Here is a 16,917-nt window from a genome sequence, read left to right as displayed (position 1 = left end):
ACGCTGTTCCATTGTTTGTTTGTTTTTTGCGGTATACTCTTGTATACCGGCCTGCCGTAGGCCAAAAAGGCACACTCTTTTGGCCTTTCTTTGAGCTAATGGAGCCCTGTGGACACGTCCAGCGGGAACGTCGGGAGCTGTCCTGGCGTACACGTTAAACACATAAGACAAGATCAGCAAATAGAATATCATTTGAATATATTTTACGGTAGTTTTAGCACAAATTGATATTGTGGTTCTCCTTTATAAGAGTCATTAGATTTTGTCTGAATGCAGTTTATCTTTCTTCACAGGTTATGGAGACTCAGCCATTTATAAACCTGAAGTTTGAAACTGATTATTTTGTGAAAATTGTCCCCTTCCCCTCCATCAAAAATGAGAGCAACTACCATCCGTTTTTTTTCAGAACGCGCAGTAAGTTTCTTTATTACTATCAAGACTTTGCCTAATTTTGTCCTTTTAATATTTAAGAGCAGAGAACAAAATCCTATGTCATGCTAACCTCGGGATATATATGGTTTCCTTTATGATCACACAAGGGTTAGATTTAGATTTCACCTAATAAACATCCATTGTTTTCCTGACGTGAAGATATAAGATTAGATACAATACAGGTCATAGCATAGTATGGGTGCAAGATCCCTGCTCCAGTCCAGTGTCCCTTTAACTTTTACGTCACTGCCCACAAATAACGTAATTGGACTGACGGATCGACTTTAATCGTCATTATGCAAAGATAAAAACTAGAGGATCTCGTTATAATTCTTTATTGGAGAGTTTATTGTCTAACTTAGTAAATCTTCTCTCAAAGTGGATCTCCTGGGAAGACATCACCCTCTTGCGCTGGGGTATAGCCGACAAGCCACCAGCAGGGCTGCACCATATTTGAGATGAGAACTTTGCCTTTGATGGCACCCTTCTCTGGCATTTGGCAGATATACGATCCCTGTACCGCAGGTCAATTTATGAATATTTTATCAGCAGATTTTTCCCGCAGCATGTGGATGAGATTTGTTCAGTTCTCATCCACTTTTCTGCTACTGTAATACGCTCTGGATTTTCCGCAATTAAAGCAATTGCGGAAAATCCGCAGCTAATCTGCTAAGTGTGAACATACCCATATAAGTCCTTGAGTTTTCCTATTCATTCAAGATGTTAAAAAGTGCATTCACTTGTTTCTTAGCTATAACTATTTCTGGAAAAGCTACCATATGTCTCACATTACAGCCTCCACAGGGGTTATCATCCAGCTTTCCCATAGTCCTGACTTGCAAACCTGTTCAGTTATGCAATGATTCAGACTTCGGGATTTAGGACAACTAAGTGACAACTCCTGTCGCAGCTATAATGGCGACTATATTGGTTATCATGCAACTTTCCACGGGTGTAAAGATCTATAAGACTAAATTACGGTCTGCTTTCTTTAGTATTGATCACTGTTTGCATTTACCAGTTGGAAATTATTTATTTTTATTGGATCCAATATTAATTTTACTTTGAGATCTGGTAATAAGTCGACCGGAAGACATTCTGCTATTGAATTCTGCTCTTAACTTTCCTAAAGTTGTCCAGCCACAAACACATCACAGTCCTGGAACATGGGGCTGAGAAGCAGATTGCCAAAATTCTTCTTCATGGCTGCTTTCCAAATCTGATGGCTCAATCTTTCCACAAGGAGAAGAGAAAGCGTTGGCAGCTTTCCCTGCTCTGATCTTCCTTGTTATAGAATAAAGCGCATACAGTCTTCTATGCTGATATATATAGCATATATCTTGACTACAGTGTGTTGCTAGACAAATATAAGATTTATCGTTTGGCATTTTTTGGGTCACTCCATAAAAAGAATGCCCTGATTAAAACGGGTGAAGCTGGTATTCCTCCAACTCTAATACTTTTATTTACTTTTGCAGCTGGGGCTTTCACAGAGGGCTCATGCAAATGACCGTTGTTTTTCTTCAGTGTCCTATCCCTTTTTTTTTTTTTTTTGGCGGATAGCATACTGAACAATTTATTTCTATGGCCCAAAGTTTGAGTTCTGATAGGAGCGGATGTTTTCCACAGCAGATTTCACTTCAAATCCGTGGCAAAATCCTCATTGGTTACATCGGACTTTGAAACGGATCTCACCCTATGCATTGCAAAGGGCGCATGCATGTTTCCGCTGCACGTGGATGGGGTTTTGAAAACCCCATCCACACGCATTGTACTGTAATTGTCGCCAATTTTCAGTGCGGAATCCACACAGAAAGTTCGAGAGAAATCCGAACATGTGAACGGTAACGGCTCTTTTACACCGGCTGATAAGCAGCCGGTGCAGCGAGCGCCGATCAACGATCAATGGGGACGAGCAGTCGTTACGCCGATCGCTTGTCCCCATATGTTATTATCATGTCGGCAGTGCGTCTCCCGTTTACATAAGGAGATGTTCCGCCGGCAACAATAATATTTAACTTTTTTAAAACTATACGACCGGTCGATGATCGAGCGTTTGCTCGTTCATCTGCTGATCGTTCCCCTGTTTACACAGGGCAATTATCAGCAATGAGCGTTATATGAACGCTCGTCTGCCCGATAATCGTCCTGTCTAAAACCCTGTAAACCCCATGATCCCCTTTTAAAGCACCAGAAAGAAAGTGGGAGAATCCTAATAAATATTATGAATGTAGATTTGTTTAAAATGAAATAAGAGCTGTGCAAATATGACATGTCAGTATAGTGATTGCTTGGTCTCGACTACACAATACACAAAGGGACATATTCAAGTACCGTGGCGTCACTATTTGCAGTTGGAAAACTTAACGTTGCGTCTGTTTGTGGGATTATGAGACGTTCGGAGTAGACTTCAGGTCTCTGGGAGGATTCTGTTACTTCAGACAGAAGGAGCCTAGCATCGATTTACAGCTGACACCTCTATTAACACTTCAGGCTGCACAGCTTTTCGCTAACACACTGGCGTTACTGGAATTGACTGGGCTCACTATATGGCAGGAGAATATGAAAGTCCTGCAGCTGACTCCCCCCCCCCCCCCCATCCCCGCCCCCAGCCCCACCTTTCAACTACAGACCTAGCCAACTTTCGCAGCATTCTATTGATAGGCTATAGTTTGCCCTAACGTGCGATCTGTATTCGGAGGCATGGGGGCAGTTGCAAAAGTTTTTAATGTCTTCTTAATGACCAGGCGATTACCATTGCACTGTTACCTTCCTCTTATTCTGACTACTAATCTCTTTACAGCATGTGAGACGCTGCTACAACCAGACAATTTAACCTGCAAGCCATGTAAGTAATCGGTGGATTTTGCTTCCAATTTCAGATAACGTCTTTCCTTGATCTAGACGACCTTCATCTCTTCTTTTCTCCCTTTCTTCACATAGACTGGAAGCCGAAGTCGGTGAATGTCACCCAGCAGGGTGTTAACATGCAGGTCTCCTTTGACCACGCACCATATAACTTTGGTTTCAACGCCTATTACGTAAACTACCGGATGAAACACGATGTCTCATTCAAACAGAAGATCTGCAGACAGGTACATCTTATATTTCTGACCAGTTCAATTCTCTCTTCCACGTTTTACCTCCTTTTTTGTGGTTTTTTTTTCTGTAATCTTTTTGGCCGCAGCAGTGAGTTTAGGGCTAGACGGCGACTTGCAGCTGCGTGACGTAAGATCGCAATTGCAACTAATGATAGATAACGTGGTCGAGCTGAAATTCAGCTTTTTTGGGGATTTCTGCCTATTGTGTCGTGGTTACTTGCGGGACCACGTTTTACCGTCATTCGTTGTGATGTAGCAGATCCTATATCGCGCAGCTGCAAGTTGCCATGTAGCCCTATCCTTATTATTAATCTGGGAGTTTTATAATTGCATCCTCCTCAGGCCCTGTTCATTTCACGCCATTGCCCTCCGTTTGACGTATATGCCGGGAAAGTCTGGATGTGTAGGGGGGCTGTGACGTACCCTACTGTATAGGCATGGGGGGGGGGGTGTCGCCCATAAGCTGTCATTGTAAAAAAAAAAAAAAAAAATTGGCATATGTTTTTACTCTTCGTTCTATGGAATAGCATAGTCTACTACGTTATTTCATACCTTCTTTGTTTTGTGGTATACCGTACCAAAAAGGACACTCTTTTGGCCTCCGCCGGGTTAACGGCGCCCTATGGATATGCTTGGTGTGTACACTGGGAGCTTTTCCTGGCATACATGCTTAAGCGTACATCACAGATGTGATGTGAACAGGGTCTGATTGTCCGACTCTGCTCTGAGATAGTTAAGTGGACAAAAAGGAAGTTGGTTGAAGTGAAGCGTAGTTCTGGGCTCCCTGCCGAGATTCTTTACTGCTGGAGTTATCATCACGGTCTTGTGTGTGTTGGATCCTGACGCTATTTGCACAGTTAAATGCTCCAAGGCATTGCTAGGACGTCTTCCAATCTGCGTCAGCAGCTTATGAATCGCACAGCCCCTCTGTCGGCCCACGGGGCGGTCCTGTGGATGAGGAGCATTCCAAACTTACTTTGGCAGAATTAGGGTGTTAAAAGTACCAAGCGCCCTTCCCTCCAGCTTTAAGTCTGTGAGCGCTAAGTGTGAAGTATTATATTCAGAAAGTGTAACTAAGCCTTGGTTAAAGCATCCGGCAAAGTTTTACATTTAGGCTGGGTTCACATGTCGCCGTCAAAATGTGGTTTTTTTTTTCCCGCAAAAATCACGCTATTTCACGTGACGCGAAAGCTGAGCCTTTATGGACAAACCTATCTACCAATCACAGGGTGATCCGTGTTGTGTATTTAGTGAATACAAGATTTTTTTTGCGTTAATGATTTTTAATTGTAACATAATTGATTGATTGTTCTAGGTTCAGAATACCGACTACACAAACTGTCTTCTGCAGAACATGTCTCCCGGGGATTACGTCATTGAGGTAATATGTCTGTGTACTGTGATTTTTAACTGTATTGTGTTACTTTTGCGCTAGCATTAACAAGTGGTGATCAGCTTGATCCAGTTTAGGGATTTAGATGAATCCGGCAGATTGGTCAAGGACCGTCCGCTACGTCTACCCAATTTTTATACCATGTAGCTATAGCATGTACGTCGTTTCATAAGCAGAATTATCGCCAGATCAACCCCGGGAGCATTTTTAATGTTGTCCTCAAACTCATTTTATTTGATTACCATTAGGTCCCGTTTACACTACGCCGAGCGCATGCCCAGGCCGTACTATGTCATACTAATTCATACATCACCCGTTCACTCTCTTGGTAGAAAAAACATACAAACATGATACTGTGCTGTATATCAACAGATAGAAAGTATCGAGGCACTCACCGGTTTTGCAACAAATTGTTTCATTCAGGATGTGGAATTAGCCTACCTTATACTGTGCTGTAAACGCTTCTAAAAACAGTAGAAAATAAAATTATACGGAAATGCACTGTTTTGCCATAAAACAAGCCCATTGTAGTCTGGTGTATACGTCAGGAGCTATTCCCACCTTTAGGCCCCATGCACACAACTGTAAAAAAAACTCCGCAATTACGGACCCTTCCGGTTCTATTAGCCGCAGACACCTTTCCGTATCACTACGGAAGGGTGTCCGTGCCGTAGGACCGCGCCGGGAAATATGGAGCATGTCCTACTTTTCGATTTTTGCGGGCCGTGAGCATGAGGCCTTATAGGGTGCAAATGCTTACAGACCTTAAACATGACTATAAGGCCCTATGCACACCACCATATTTTCATCCATCCGTAAATGGGGATCTGTAGTCATCCACAACTTATCCGCAGATACGGAACGGTATCCGCAAATACTGTTGGTAGTGTATCCGTATATACGGATCCGTGAAAAAAAAAAGAAAACCACAAATGATGTGCAACTGCTTAGGAACGCTTTCGTAATTACGGGTGCACATCCGTAGCCGTCCGTAATTCTGGAAGCGCCCGTAGGCTCCTGTGGGGAGTCCGTGCCGTAAGAATAGGACATGTTGTATGTTTTACGGATCATTTCTACGGAACGGACATGCAACCGTAAAGATACGGAAAGGTGTCAGTAGCCCATAGACATGAATGTGTCCGTAATTACGGATAAAAAACACGGTCGTGTGCATGGGGCCTATTTGACGGAGATACTACCGATACAGGCAATAGTAGAACATGCTGTGTGTTGGAATTACAGACACATTATATAGCAGTGTGATTAGTTGTATGGACAAGCATTAGCACGATCTTCCGGACTTTCCATAGAGAACCAAGAGAAACATAAAAATAGGTTAGGAGAAGTTTTACGTCTTAATGCCTTGATGCAAAATGTTAACACTGACATTGATATGTGTCTTGTTCTAATCGGCCACTAGAGGGAGCTACACTACTGCACTTTATTTTAATCTGTAGTGAAGTCAAAAGACCCAAATATGTGGGGGTAATAAAGTTATAAAGTTTTATAAGTATGGTCAATATACAGATTGTTTCTTTTCCTGGTTATTTAATTTAGTTGTGTATTCTAATTAGACATCTGACATACTCTCCATATATGTTTCTTGTACTGTATTGTGTCGGGATGTCGTAAAGTGGTGTTCTTTGTCCAACAGAACACTTAAAAAAAAAAAATTAAAACATTTTTGAACCTTAGATATGTTCATAGAAATGCAATGAATTCAATACAGGGCAAAAGTCTTAAATATTCGTTTTCGTTTTTAACTCTTTGCAGCTTCTTGACGACACCAACACAACCCGGCGCTCCATGCACTACTCTCTAAAACCCGGTATGTATCTGGAGACTGTAGCCTGGCAAGAAAATGTACACAGGTCTTGGGTACTATAGCTAGGAATTAAATCTGTACATGCCACAGATGTGGAGGGGTATGTGTGGTGCCTCCTAGCCACGCTTCTTTCATTGTTGCAGGCTCACCCGGTTTTGCGGGTTATTAACCCTTTCCCGTTGTAAACAACTTTCAGATTTTAATTTAGTTTTTTTCCTCCCCACCTTCCAAAAGCCATAACTTTTTCATTTTTTCCATCGATATAGTCCTATGAGGGCTTGATTTTTGCGGGACGAGTTGTAGTTTTCCGTAGCGCCATTTATTGTGCCATATAATGTACTGGGAAACGGGGAAAAAAGTTATTTGTGGGGTAGAAAACGAAAAAACACACGATTCATTTGCGCTTCATTTTTACAGAATTCACTGTGCAATTAAAACAACATGTTAACTTTATTCTGCGGGTCAATACGATTACGGCGATACCAAATATGTATAGTTTCTTCTATGTTTTACTACTTTTACAAGGAAAAAACGAAGTGTAAAAAATAAAATTTATTTAGTTCGTCAAATTCTGAGAGCCATAACTTTTTTATTTTTCTGTTGATTAAGCGGTATGAGGGCTTATTTTTTGCGGGATAAGCTGTCGTTTTTAATAATATCATTTTGGAGTACATGTGACGTTTTGATCGCTTTTTATTCCATTTTTACATTTATTTATTTTTACTATTTATTTTTACTATTGTAATAGTTCAGACTTTTACGGATGCGGCCATACAAATTATGTTTATTTTTTTTACAATGCTCTAGGGGGAAAAGGGTTTTTCTTTTTTTTACTTTTAATATTTGTAATTGTTTTTTACATAAAAAAAAAAAAAAAATGTGTACTAATTTTTACTTTTTTTAAAATAATTCTTCTGTATTGCAGTATATCGTGTTTCTGACCGGCTTCTGTTAAGCCCTGGCAGAGGCAGGACTTAATAAGTGCACAAAGATGGCAGACCTGGGGGCCTTCGTTAGGCTCCCAGGCTGCCGTAGCAACCATCGCCACCTCGCAATTGCAATGCGGGGGGATCGATGATCTACAAGAGGGGGTCGCCCCCCTCTTTCTAACCATTTTAAATGCGCGCGGTCACTATTGACGGCGGCATTTAACAGGTTAAACGAGCGGGATCGCTGTGAAGTGCCGGCTGTAACATACCCGTGAGCCCGTTCCATACTTCCCCCTACCCATCTCTGACGTAACCATACGTCAAATGTCGGGAAGGGGTTAAGGGGTGGCCCTGTAATGTTAGTGCGATCAGCTGTTTTCATGTGTACTGTTCACTAGAATAGTAGCGGCCACACATACACTGCCACCTCTCTTAGGAACGAGTGACCGGGCACCCTCGTTCTCTGGGTCAGTGGGCATCCTGTCGACATATAGCCATATGTGCTTGATGGGAAAAGGATGGATGGCATCTGAATGACTGTCTTTTTTCCTGCTGCAGTGCATTCTCCCTGGGCTGGACCAATTCGTGCCATCGCTATCACAGTTCCTTTGGTCATCATATCTGCCTTCGCAACACTGTTTACTGTTATGTGCAGAAAAAAACAGCAAGGTATGTGCCGTAAAAGAGGGAATCGTTTATATTTAAGAAGATAATGTGACGTTTAAAGGCTCAAATTTTATTTTCGTTCATATGTATCTGACTAAGACCTCATGCACAATGCCATATTATGGATCCATGTGCTACAGATCCAGTGCCCATAAATAAATCTATGGATTCATACTGTTCTTCCATATGCCTCCAAATTTATGCGGAGACGGTTTTTATTTTCACACCGATTTTGTCACACACTGTATTAGAGGCTCCATTAGGAACCCCCGTAACAGATTTCGCCAAAAATCCCAGACAAAATAGCACAACATACCGCACTATTTTGTACTGATAAATTACCAAAACTTTGATGGAAACCCCATGAAACTCGGTCAATGGGCACCTTCAGTCACCATTGGTGTCAGTCATGTGGCTCATCTATTATTTCCAATGTTATCGTTGTTCCTATGACAGAACAGAAAACTGGAAATAACGACACTGATGTGATCGTACAAGGTATTCTTTTTTAGAAGCATTGTGCCTCACACCATCGTAGAACAGAGTGACTATGAGTCCATAATTCGGCCATCAGCCATGTTTTAAAAATAAGGAAAATTTGTTGTCTCTTCTCTGACTATTTTTACCTTGTAGAAAACATCTATTCACACCTCGATGAGGAGAGCTCCGAGTCCTCCACCTATGCTGGAAGTCTTCATGTGGAAAGGCCTCGACCACGACCTAAAGTCTTTATTTGCTACTCCAACAAGGACTGTCAGAAGCACATCAATGTCATCCAGTGTTTTGCCTATTTTCTCCAGGATTTCTGCGGATGTGAAGTGAGCAGCTGTTTTCTATTGTATTACCAAATTATAATTTTTTTTGATAATTTTTTTTTTTTTTTAGTGTCCCGATGAGCAGCTCCTGCAATTTATGCGTGGAGCGTTCCTTATAGAGGATCTTTTTTTTTTTTTTTTTTATTCCTTCCGTACATACTCACTGTGTGCACGTAAACAATGATTACATTTGTTTTTGCAGTGCACTTTTATAAATGTATTGTTATAAATCATGCAGTTTTAAAGAGCATTTCCCTAAAAAGAATTAGAAACTCTTGGTTCTTATGCTGCGCTCATTTGTTACTTTGTTCAAAATGATGATGGTGTCCACAGCTTTCATTACAGTCTTTAGCTGCATATTTGCCTAGTTCTATAGCCATACAGGAGTGCATAACTAATGCCTCGTTCACATCTGCGTTCAGTGTTTCCATTGTTTTGCTCCATCATAGGAGCAGAGCAACGACAATACTGGAAGCACCGGATCCATTGCATGAAGGACACCATCGGCGCCTGACAGAACCCATTGACTTTTATGGGTTCCATCGGGTTTCCGCCATGGTGTCCGTCGTTTTAGTGGACAAAGTAGTGCAGCATGCTGCGCTATTTTGTTTACCATTTTTGACCAGATCTGTGATGGAAGCCTTCAACGCAGATGTGAACGAAGCCTAAGCAGCTGGCAATTTGTCCTAGCTGTAGTGGCCGTATTGTCCTAGCTGTAGTGGCCATAATGTCCTAGCTGTAGTGGCCATAATGTCCTAGCTGTAGTGGCCATAATGTCCTAGCTGTAGTGGCCATAATGTCCTAGCTGTAGTGGCCATAATGTCCTAGCTGTAGTGGCCGTATTGTCCTAGCTGTAGTGGCCGTATTGTCCTAGCTGTAGTGGCCATAATGTCCTAGCTGTAGTGGCCATAATGTCCTAGCTGTAGTGGCCATAATGTCCTAGCTGTAGTGGCCGTATTGTCCTAGCTGTAGTGGCCGTATTGTCCTAGCTGTAGTGGCCGTATTGTCCTAGCTGTAGTGGCCATAATGTCCTAGCTGTAGTGGCCATAATGTCCTAGCTGTAGTGGCCGTATTGTCCTAGCTGTAGTGGCCGTATTGTCCTAGCTGTAGTGGCCATAATGTCCTAGCTGTAGTGGCCATAATGTCCTAGCTGTAGTGGCCGTATTGTCCTAGCTGTAGTGGCCGTATTGTCCTAGCTGTAGTGGCCGTATTGTCCTAGCTGTAGTGGCCATAATGTCCTAGCTGTAGTGGCCATAATGTCCTAGCTGTAGTGGCCCTATTGTCCTAGCTGTAGTGGCCGTATTGTCCTAGCTGTAGTGGCCGTATTGTCCTAGCTGTAGTGGCCGTATTGTCCTAGCTGTAGTGGCCGTATTGTCCTAGCTGTAGTGGCCGTATTGTCCTAGCTGTAGTGGCCATATTGTCCTAGCTGTAGTGGCCCTATTGTCCTAGCTGTATTGGCCGTATTGTCCTAGCTGTAGTGGCCGTATTGTCCTAGCTGTAGTGGCCGTATTGTCCTAGCTGTAGTGGCCGTATTGTCCTAGCTGTAGTGGCCATAATGTCCTAGCTGTAGTGGCCATAATGTCCTAGCTGTAGTGGCCGTATTGTCCTAGCTGTAGTGGCCGTATTGTCCTAGCTGTAGTGGCCGTATTGTCCTAGCTGTAGTGGCCGTATTGTCCTAGCTGTATTGGCCGTATTGTTCGCCACCCAAAAATACAAATAACTTCCTGAAAAACTGAATGGAATTTGTAAAAAAAAAAAAATATTTTTATCATTATAGGGTGAAATTATATTTTATGTATCTACTTGTTTTCATTTGCTTAAAATGTATTCAAGATATTCACCGCTGATTCAGACATTAGTCATGTTCTTAAAGTGCCACTGTCGTGAGATTGGGGAACATTTGATACAGGCATCTCGAAGATGCCAAAGAGTAATTAAGGAGGAAGCAGAGCGACGTATAGCCCCCGAACAGACATTGTCACTTTTATTCTTTGAGTATTTCAACATGTTCAAATACACACCTTTAAAGAGGCTCTGTCACCAGATTTTCAAACCCCTATCTCGTATTGCAGCAGATCGGCGCTGCAATGTAGATAAAAGTGACGTGTTTTTTTTTTTTTAAAAACAAGCATTTTTGGCCAAGTTATGACCATTTTTATATTTATGCAAATGAGCCTTTCTTAAGTACAACTGGGCGTGTATTGTGTGTGTAACATCTGGGCGTTTTTACTTCTTTTACTAGCTGGGCGTTGTGAATGGAAGTGTATGATGCTGACGAATAAGCATCATCCACTTCTCTTCGTTACCACCCAGCTTCTGGCAGTGCACAGACACACAGCGTGTTCTCCAGAGATCACGCTGTGACGTCACTCACTTCCTCCCACAGGAACTTCATCGCGTCGGATGAGCGAGAACACGCTGTGTGTCTGCACTGCCAGAAGCTGGGTGGTAACGAAGAGAAGTGGATGATGCTGATTCGTCAGCATCATACACTCCCATTCACAATGCCCAGCTAGTAAAAGAAGTAAAAACGCCCAGATGTAACGAACACAATACACGCCCACTTGGACATAACTTTAAACACGCCCAGTTGTACTTTAGAAAGGCTCATTTGCATAAATATAAAAATGGTCATAACTTGGCCAAAAATGCTCGTTTTTAAAAAAAAACAAAAAACTTTACTGTAATCTACATTGCAGCGCCTATCTGCTGCAATACGAGATAGGGGTTTGATCATCTGGTGACAGAGCCTCTTTAAGTCACAAGTGGTAAGAGCGCCCCCTTTTGGCCCCTTACTGCTATCTGCTGCTTTAGTGTCTCCAAATAGCTAATTTTTAGTCATTACCAACCTGCTATAATTTTCTTCTTCATGATTGACACCATTACGTTATCTTTACACTCCATGTACTCGCTTTATTTATTGCGGTTTAGGTTTCTTTGGACTTGTGGGAAAACTTGAAAATCTGCAAAGAGGGACAACGTGAGTGGCTGAAACAAAAAATGAAAGATTCTCATTACATCGTCGTCGTGTGTTCCAAGGGAATGAAGTATTTTGTTGAGAAGAAGAAGAAAAAGAGTAAGGGCACCAACGTTGAATCTGGCAAAGGAGAGATCTTTGTGAGCGCCATGACTATGATCGCTGAGAAACTAAGCAAGGCCCAGGATAGCTCGGACGATCTTGGCAGATTCATCACGGTTTACTTTGATTACTCCAGTGAAAATGACATTCCTTGTGTTCTAGATGTGACTAAGAAGTACAAACTCATGGACCACCTTCCCCAGCTGTACTCCCACCTCTACTCCAAAGAGCTGAGCCTCCAAGACCATGAGCACTATCCTACCAACATTAGCAAACGCAATTATTTTCGAAGCAAAGCCGGACGATCACTGTATGTCGCCATTTGTAACATGCACCAGTATATTGATCAGGAACCGGACTGGTTTGAGAAGGAACATATTCCGTCACACTCTCCTACCCTGCACTACCAGGAACCTGTGATGGAAAAGTTTGATTCTGGCTTAGTCTTGAATGACGTCACAGGGAAACAGGGGACCGAACACGACTTCCCAGTGAAGGCCGATGTGATGGCATCAGCTGAAGGTCACTTACCGACCTTGAGCAATGATACCGGGGATGATTTTGAAGGACAAAACACACCAGTTGAGTGTTGTGTTCTCCAACCAGTTCTTCATTCTGTAAAGGTCGTCAACCAGGCAGACATGCCTCGAGACTCTGGGATATATGACTCTTCTGTTCCTTCTTCTGAGCTGTCACTACCTTTAATGGATGGGTTACTGCCTGATCAAGTAGAAACGTCATCTATTGCAGAGAGTGTCTCGTCATCCTCCGGTCTAGGTAAGCCACAGTCCCTTTTATTTGCAGAGCATTATACATTACCATTCATGCAGATTTGGGTGCATTTGTGAACTGTTTAATGCATGTGCTGTATTAATGTTTTCTTATCAGTGGCCTCCATTCAATCCCCTGCAGCTTTGGCTTGTACAAGGAGGTCTCAAATGTGAAACCCCTGCATTAAAGGGGTTGTATCATGAAATACATATGAGTGCCTGTCACACGCTCATATTTATATTGGTGTTCATTTTTTCATATTTTGTTACAATATTATTAGATGTTAAACTTTGTAACATGTTATTAAAGAAGAAGTCCGGCAATTTTTTTTTTATGCACATATAATACTAACTCACAAGCAATAATCTAGCAGTGTCATTTGTTTCGTCCCAGCTCCATTGCATCTGCACATTTTGAACCCTTTCATAATGGGCAGCTGCGTCACGTGATCTCAGTGTGACACCCAGAATAGATCATGCTCTCATAAACTACAGGATTATATCATCACCAATCAAATCCCTCCTGTCAACTCTGAGACTACTCCTCTCCCCAACCAGCTCCAACCTACTTGTTCCTCTGTATGTCGTCTCCCCATGCATCTCGTGCTTCTGTATAAATTATTTCTTCCCTATTTAAGGGAGCAGGAGTGCAGTTAATAATAATAGGCAAGTCCATACAATAAATACTTGCAAAGTTCTAAAATTCCCCTGGCTCACACTGTCTAAACTATCTGAGTGCGCTGTGTACATAATCTCCAGTGTATTTCTATGTGATGCTGCTTCTCACTGCCTCCTGTGTAGAAATTGACAGATAAATCTATCACAAGTAGGAGGCAGGGGAGACAGGCTGCGCTTCGACACATAGGAATACACTGAGACTCTGCAGTGTGAGGACAGAAGTTCTATGTCACTGATCTGTCACTTGCTGCACTTAGATAGGACTCAGAGCTAGTGCAATGTGATGAGATTCTGCCACTTATGCCTCTGCAAAGCTAGAAGCATCATGGGAATTGTATCAGAGGGGAAAAAGGAACCAAGATGGCAGACAATCCATAAAATGGCACATCAACTAAAACAGGAATACACAAGGCATACACAGGAGGCTCTACAGTCTTTTTTACTGCACTCTATAGGATTATTATTATTATTTTTTAATTACTGGAGTGCTTCTTTAAGTATACAATGTATTTCAACAGGGAGGTAGTAGAAACCTTTCCCTACCACTCGTACGGCAATCAACAAGCAAATCAAAACCACGCCCATTCATTTAAGCCCCTCCCCTTTTCACATTCTAGTTAAAGCATGGTGAACACAAAGGTGTGAAAGCCTCCTGTTTCAGTGCAAGATTTCTACAAGTCGGTTTGTTTCAGGAACTCGCAGGAGCCGCTGCAGACTGACAAATAAAAGTTGTTGTTTTTCTTCTTCATTTCTGGTTTTAGTATTCAATCAATATTCGATAATCGGGCAACCAGTGTTGAGGTCAGCTGATTGCTGGCAGATGAATGCCGCTTCGTTCTCCACTGTAGCGCTTGCTGTCAATATATTGTACATAGCCTTGTGTTACAACATTTTTTAATCCTTTTATGTTTCCTTACAGGAGAGGAGGAGCCCAGTGTCCCAAAATCTGTTGTGTACAGCATCTGTAAGGCAGATCTTCATTGCCACATTCATCCTGACGAGCTCCAAGCCATTGCACCTTTGTAGTTTACTGGTTAACCCATTCTGTGCCAATGGATGGGCTAGTCCCCCACTGGCAGTGAAGGAGTTAATATGCATTGCCACTTTAACAAACCGGTTTTGTGAAAAAAAAAAAAAAAAAGTCACCATATCACTGCAGACCCTGAACCTACTTGAATTAATTGAAAGACTAATAGAATTTGCCCTTGTTTTCTACCCAAGTCGACCTCTGAGCCAGTGAACAAGTTGAAAATTTGGGGCTTCGATAATGACGTCACCGAAGGTCATCATATGTTTAATGGATTCATTTATGGAATTCGCAGTTTGTCTTTTTATAGGGGGGAAACGACCGTGTTGTCTTCTGTGGATATTTTAATTATAGTGAAGACATGATGCAGAGATCTTCCTTTTACTAAAAAAAAATGACGGAACAAATCTTCTTTCTGGCCATGAAGCCTCTGCCGACTCTGTTTCTTGAAGCTGGACCCTTGACAATTGCATCTATAATCCATGAGATAAAGAAACATGCACCTTGAGAATGACCAGAAGAGTACGATTGACCATGACCACTAATGGATTTATAGACCTCAGATTTGTGTGTGTACTGGATTATAAATGTCCTATGGGACAATTCCATGTATATGTTTGCATGAGTAGAGATACTTGACCTCACGTAGAGGTCCTACCACATTTTAGTTTTTACATTCCATAATAAATTTACATGGCAAGTAACTAGAAATTAAAAGCCCCCATAATATGGAACTAATTGTTAAATGATACTAGACCTGACCCTTCACGAATGACCACGACCCAGATCACTGTGTTTTGGCTTGTGCTTCAAAATTTCCTCTTGTCTAGAAATTGATACAAATTTAGCAATTCCTTGCACAACTATTATATTAGCATTTTGTGTTTCTGGCAACTTGTGGGTGTTTTGTAAATATAATTTATATAAGTTCTTGCGGACTACATCTTAACATTTATGTGACCCTTCTAACAACTGTTTAAAGTGTAACTAAACTTTCAAAAATCTTTTGACAGGTCAGAAGTTTTGATTGGTGGGGGTCCGAGCACTGAGACCTCCACCCATCACTAAAACAAAGCAGCAGAAGGGCTCAGGTGAGCGATGTGCCACTGAGTTTCTGATCGGCTTTTCTCGGAAAGCCGACCACGTAGTGTACGAGCTCAATAGAAAGTCTTGAGTCAATACACCGTGTGCTTGGCTTTCCGAGAAAAGCTGATCAGAAACAAAGCAGCACAGCGCTCACCTGAGTCCTTCTTCCGCCTCAATTTAGCGATCAGTGGGGTCTCCATGCTCAGACCCCCACCCATCAAAACTTATGACATGTCACTATGATATATCAAAGGGTGACTAAACTTTCAAAAAACTTTTACGTTATTGGAGCTGTCCGTTTTAGGTAGACCTTTTCTTAAAGGGGTAGTCTGCTTTGGCCAACCTCTGATAAAATGCTCAAGTAAGGCATGTTGAGGTCTCGAATTGGTTCCCTCTGATCCTAGAACTATGTCAAAAATGCTTTGCTCTAACCATAAGCATTTGTGAAATCAATGGATAGGGAAATTTACCATTTACATTAGTTCATCTGCTGATCAGCTTTAATCCACAATTTGGACATTTTTAATGCGTAAAAATAAACTGTGCCCAGTTTTATGTAAGCTCGGCCTTCTGTGCCTTAGACTTCTCCTGTCTTCAATATCTGGGGCAGGATGTAGTCGTCTGACAGATACCAATGTCATCTATACAGACTATTATGGGGACCTAGATAGTCCTGTCCTTCCCCTCTCGCTGATCAGACAGACATGTTCTAATCTCAGTGACTACGTGTTTGTCTTTGGGGGTGTCAGGCAGACCAGAGCCTGCACCCTAATTCATTGCAATTAAGGTTAACAAGTATTTTTATATTTAGGGATCTCTAGAACCGTGTTATGTTCTCACCCGCCCTCTAGTGGCTATACTAAGAAATGCTAGCTACCTGCTTTGACGTGTGTAGGTCAAGTATTCAGAAGTCATTCATATGGTTATGAAACCCGTCAGTAGTTTCTTGTTTAAAAGTCCACTTTGAACACAAAATTAAACGTTTTAGTAAACCACTATATTTTACAACCATCTGAATTTAAGTTTGCTTAAACAAATTGTTGCTATTTATATTACTACATAAAGTTCTAATGTTCATGGTCCCTCAATATGGTCCCTGGGTACAGCTATTTCGGG

The 16,917-nt window shown here is 41.9% G+C and overlaps 1 protein-coding gene across 1 annotated transcript in view; it reads left to right on the top strand.

The window, feature by feature from the left end:
• The window catches only part of IL17RD (interleukin 17 receptor D), a 70,318-nt gene extending 54,383 nt beyond the window's left edge, over nt 1-15,935 (top strand). Inside the window, exons 5-13 of the mRNA XM_075833921.1 lie at nt 294-414; nt 3,236-3,280; nt 3,376-3,527; nt 4,849-4,914; nt 6,700-6,754; nt 8,239-8,349; nt 8,980-9,164; nt 12,093-13,017; nt 14,608-15,935. Coding sequence (XP_075690036.1) covers nt 294-414; nt 3,236-3,280; nt 3,376-3,527; nt 4,849-4,914; nt 6,700-6,754; nt 8,239-8,349; nt 8,980-9,164; nt 12,093-13,017; nt 14,608-14,714 — 1,767 coding nt within the window. The 3' untranslated portion in view covers nt 14,715-15,935. The remainder of the gene's footprint in view (nt 1-293; nt 415-3,235; nt 3,281-3,375; nt 3,528-4,848; nt 4,915-6,699; nt 6,755-8,238; nt 8,350-8,979; nt 9,165-12,092; nt 13,018-14,607) is intronic.
• Nucleotides 15,936-16,917: the final 982 nt, after the last annotated feature.

This window comes from Rhinoderma darwinii, chromosome 7 (genome assembly GCF_050947455.1).
Source record: "Rhinoderma darwinii isolate aRhiDar2 chromosome 7, aRhiDar2.hap1, whole genome shotgun sequence".
NCBI classification, from domain to species: Eukaryota; Metazoa; Chordata; class Amphibia; order Anura; family Rhinodermatidae; genus Rhinoderma; species Rhinoderma darwinii.
This window is presented reverse-complemented; position numbering and strand designations above follow the sequence as displayed.